Below are 4,627 nucleotides of genomic sequence, written 5' to 3'. Positions count from 1 at the left end.
ATCACGAGTCAACACAAACTGGTTGACATGGGAAAGGAGAGAGTCATTGAAGAACTGCCTGTCACAGCACAGCAGCCAGTCTATTGCCCACGACACCCAAGAGAAGAGCTGCTGTATTATTGCAAAGAATGTGAAAAATTAGTTTGTCGTAATTGCCTTCCTATTAAGCATAAAGATCATAATTGCGTTGAGTACATAGATGAAGGTGATACGGCACGTAAAGCATTAAAGGAAAGTGTTACTAGTTGTGATGGTGTCATTCCTCCAGTCACTGAAGCTATTGCTAATGGAGAGAAGATGCTAGAGCAGATAGCAACACATAAAGAAGAAGTAAGGCAGGAAATCAAGGAAACGTTTGAAGAGCTTAAAGCTGTTTTAGATAAGAGATGCAATGATCTACTAATGGAGACAGAAGAGATTGCTAATGCTAAGAGGAATTCTGTCGAGAAGCAGTTGGACGGGTTTCGTAAACTGGTAAAACAGGTTTCTCATGGTCGTCATCTTGCATCATCAGTGAGTGAGCGTACTGATCCAGGTGAAGTTCTGAGTGTTAAGAAGCTAATCACCAATCAACTAGAGGAATGCATTGAAGAGTATAAGAAACTACCTCTAGAAATAGAGTATAGAAAAGTAGTTTTCACATGCCTTGATACTACTGCTATTAGCGATGAGATTCATAAATTTGGCAGTTTTTTTGAAGCTGATCCAGTCATTTATTCCATTGATAGTGGGTTAGCTATTCCACTGGCAACAGTAAAGAAAGAAAGAAAATTCAAAGTGTCTCTACCAGCAGGCATTGATAAAGCAGCAAGCTATTTAAAGGGTTCCTTTATCAAAAGTGATGGTAGTAAAGAGGAGGGTAGAGTTGTTATAGTTAATGATAACAACACAGCCATTGTATCATGCACACCTCAAAGTATTGGTGGATATGAACTATCAGTGACTATAAGTGGTCACCATATTAAAGGTAGTCCTTATCAACTGTCAGTAAAAGCATCAAGAGACTATACCACACTAACTAACCAGAGATCCTTTAATGTGGGGAAGGGTACCTATGGTGTTGCTGTTCATACTAATGGTGAAGTATTTGCTGGTAATTGCATTGATGGGTTTGTTCAGGTATTTAGCGAGGATGGTACTGCAGTAAGAAGGATTGGATCTAAAGGTTATGGTAATGGACAGCTTCAATACCCATGGGGTTTATTGCTGGTAGGAGACAGGCTCTATGTGTCTGATAATAATCTTCATCGTGTGCGGTATTTCTCAGCTACTACTGGTCAGTATATTGGTCAGTTTGGTAGTGAAGGTGATGGAAATGGACAATTCTCTAATCCTCGTGGTATGTCTACTGATGGTAAAGGTAATATATTAGTAGCTGATTATGTCAACAGTAGAGTACAAGTGTTTAAAGAAGATGGTACATTTGTACAAGTCATACAATGTGATGGTAGAGCAACTGATGTAGCAGTTGATAATGAAGGAAAGATACACGTTACCATTTACAATCTCAATCATGTTCAAGTCTTCTCTCCTGATGGTAAAACTCATCTTGATACATACAGTAATGGCCGGTCTTATGGTATTGCTATTGATGATGAAGGATATATCTTTTTATCACATCACAATGACTATCTTCACGTACTGAGTCCTGACAGGAAAGAAGTCAAATTAATCTCAGGATTATCTACTCCAAAGGGTGGAGCACTGGATAAGGATGGATATATTTATGTTGCTGAATATGATAACAAAGGTATAACAAAATATTAAAGTAATCATTCAAATAAACTAGGTATAGAAAAATAATCTTACAATTTCTTGTATAAAATGATGTTTTTGTTTTGTCTTTTTCTATCTCTTTTCCCTTCCATCTCTCTTCAAACACACACAATTCTCTCCCTCCCCCTTTCTCTCTCCTCTCTACTTTAAGTGACTATTAATTATTATTGTTATCAATAGATTAATTTGATTCAAAATTTTGAAAATAAAGAAAAAGTAGAAAATCTCAAAATATCATCATCATCATCATATACTAGTACATACACATGTTCCTAGTGTACACTATAATACATTATACATATGTTTTATACATCATAGTTAGATCACTAGGTGAATCAGTACCTGATAATAAACTGGGTCTACTCTCTCTTCCATTTCTATTTGAATTTAAACTAGTTGTTTCTAAATAATCACGTAAATATGCAACTGCTAATGGCTGACGTCTTGACACAATATTAACCAGTGTTGCTGGTACTCCTCCCATATCAACCTATTCAATGTACGTCATGTTTGACTCCACCCACAACCACACCCCTGTACAAGATACGTGACTTGTGTCAGTAGTTTTTCTTTATAGCGATAAGGTTCAATGACCCACCCACTAGTCATGACCTAGTAAAACTTTGTATATTCTAGTAATCTCGTTACATCTTTCTAACCTTTCCTCTTGTGCAGTTTCACATTATATAATACAAGTTCCCCATCACAAATGATTGTACAATCTAAACCAAATTAATACAAATACATTAATTATTATAGTACAGTATTATACCTGTGCAAACAGTTCTTCATTGAAGAGCACATTTTGAGCTGATTTAAGTATCTGCTCCCATGGAGCGCTAACATCAACTGTTGCTTATGAAGCTCAATGAAACAAGATGGCAACAAAGAATCAAGAGAAACAACCTCTGGAACAAAAACCACATCAACATGTACACATAGATGACATATACAATCATGTGATAGTCATGTGACATACCATTACCTTTAATAGGTCTGTCTGCTAGGAATATAACTACTTCACTCCTTCCTCTTAATTCTTGAGGTACCACTACTGACAGTATATCATTAGTACCTTCAATTCCTTTATGAACCTCAAACTGAACTGACTGAGCATATATTGAACCAGCTGCAATAAATAATGATAGTAAAGATTCATCAAAAATGACTTGGAGAGAATTCTTCATTTTTATTATTTTTTAGTACGCATGCATGTACATATTCTCATGCTGTGTAGCAAGTTTGAGTTGATTCCGATAGTAATTAGATTTTTTACAAATTTTAAAGTTACTTAAAAATCAGGCCAAAGTCGTTGGCCAAAAATGAAAGGGTGAAAATTTCCCCTTTTATAATTTTTTTCTAATGCATATACATGTTCTTATGTTGTGTAGAAAGTTTGAGCTGATTCTGATCAAATATGGATTTTTTATAAATTTTTAAAGTTGCTCCAAAATCGGGTAAAAATCCCTGTACTATAGTACAGTGTCAGGAGCCAATTTTTGGCAAAAATGAAAAGGTGAGAATTTTCCTCTTTTATAATTTTTCCTGATGCATATACATGTTCTCATGTTTTGTAGTAAGTTTGAGCTGATTCCAATAAAAATTAGAGTTTTTAGTTTTTACAAATTTTTAAAGTTGCTTCATACTACAGTACCCATTACTGTTATACTGTAATGTTGAGCTAATTCACTTAGTTTCTGAGAGAGAAGGTCTCCTACAAATAAGTACACATACATGCATGTACAGTGAAAAAATAACAATTTTAGTGTACATTGTACACATAACTGCATCTTTTGCATGCTTTAAGTATTTTATGTTATTAACTTGTGTCACTTTAATTTAGAATTCCCAATCAAAATTAAAGAGTCAAAAATAACACGTAATCAATTAATTACATTCTGTAGATCTATTATTATAGACTGTTACCCTTCATATATCTCTTCTCCATCATAGTTGATCTCCTTGACTCTGGTAGTATGGAGTGATTCCACTGAGACCTTGAAACCAGCATCACCATTGAACGCCATGTGTGACTGTGGGCGGATGCTGTATTGAGTAACCAGTGAAACCGCCCACTTTAAATTAAGGTGCGGCTAGCTGCTTGGAGTCTATTCTCTTGACTAAGAAGTAAGAACAATTCTTAAAGTAACATACTTCAGACTCAGTGGTATTGTGATAATTTATTTTATTCATAGGAAATGGGAAACAAAAGTCCAACCGTTACTGTAAGTATGACTTGTGAGATTTGTTCAGAGTATTACACTGACCCCCTCATGCTTCCCTGTCTTCACTCATTCTGTAAGAAGTGTCTAATAAAAGCTAAAGAGAAGCAAGGTAGTGCTGATACCTCATTAAAGTGTCCAACGTGTGACACTAGCGTTAATTTACCTGATGGTAAAATTGAAGGCCTCACTCAAAACCTTTGGTTTGAACATAAATCAAGAGAGGCTTCGATCAAAAAGAAAATTGATAGCAAAGAAGCAATATCGTGTGATAAATGTAGCGTTGATGATTCCAGTGATGCAGCTGTAGTGTATTGCTGTGATTGTGGCCTGTTCCTGTGTGAGCATTGTAAAAAAAGTCATAAACGAAGCAAGAAAAAAGCCGATCACAAGCTAATCGGTCTAGAAACAAAGGAATCTGTAGAATTGCCTGCTATTAAGCATGAGGCAGTTTACTGTGCACGACATTTAGACCAAAAGCTGACGTACTATTGCAAGGATTGCAATAAATTGGTTTGTCAAATTTGTCTTAACGTAAAGCATAAAAGTCACAATTACAATGATTACCTTGATGAAGGTGACACAGCACGTAAAGCATTAAAGGAAAGTGTTGCTAGTTGTGATGGAGT

The 4,627-nt window shown here is 35.6% G+C and overlaps 2 protein-coding genes across 2 annotated transcripts in view; one reads left to right on the top strand and one right to left on the bottom strand.

The window, feature by feature from the left end:
- The window catches only part of LOC100632458 (mediator of RNA polymerase II transcription subunit 17-like), a 9,233-nt gene extending 6,279 nt beyond the window's left edge, over positions 1-2,954 (bottom strand). Inside the window, exon 1 of the mRNA XM_019999865.1 lies at positions 2,762-2,954. The gene's annotated coding sequence lies outside the window, so the exon portion shown is untranslated. The remainder of the gene's footprint in view (positions 1-2,761) is intronic.
- A 901-nt stretch (positions 2,955-3,855) lies between these two features.
- LOC109584208 (E3 ubiquitin-protein ligase Midline-1-like) overlaps positions 3,856-4,627 on the top strand; it is a 7,103-nt gene continuing 6,331 nt past the window's right edge. Inside the window, exons 1-2 of the mRNA XM_019999857.1 lie at positions 3,856-3,903; positions 3,972-4,625. Coding sequence (XP_019855416.1) covers positions 3,975-4,625 — 651 coding nt within the window. The 5' untranslated portion in view covers positions 3,856-3,903; positions 3,972-3,974. The remainder of the gene's footprint in view (positions 3,904-3,971; positions 4,626-4,627) is intronic.

This window comes from Amphimedon queenslandica, unplaced genomic scaffold (genome assembly GCF_000090795.2).
Source record: "Amphimedon queenslandica unplaced genomic scaffold, v1.1 AMPQUscaffold_13231, whole genome shotgun sequence".
Lineage (NCBI taxonomy): Eukaryota > Metazoa > Porifera > Demospongiae > Haplosclerida > Niphatidae > Amphimedon > Amphimedon queenslandica.
The sequence above is the reverse complement of the archived record's forward strand: the minus strand, read 5'-3'. Positions and strand labels throughout refer to the sequence as shown.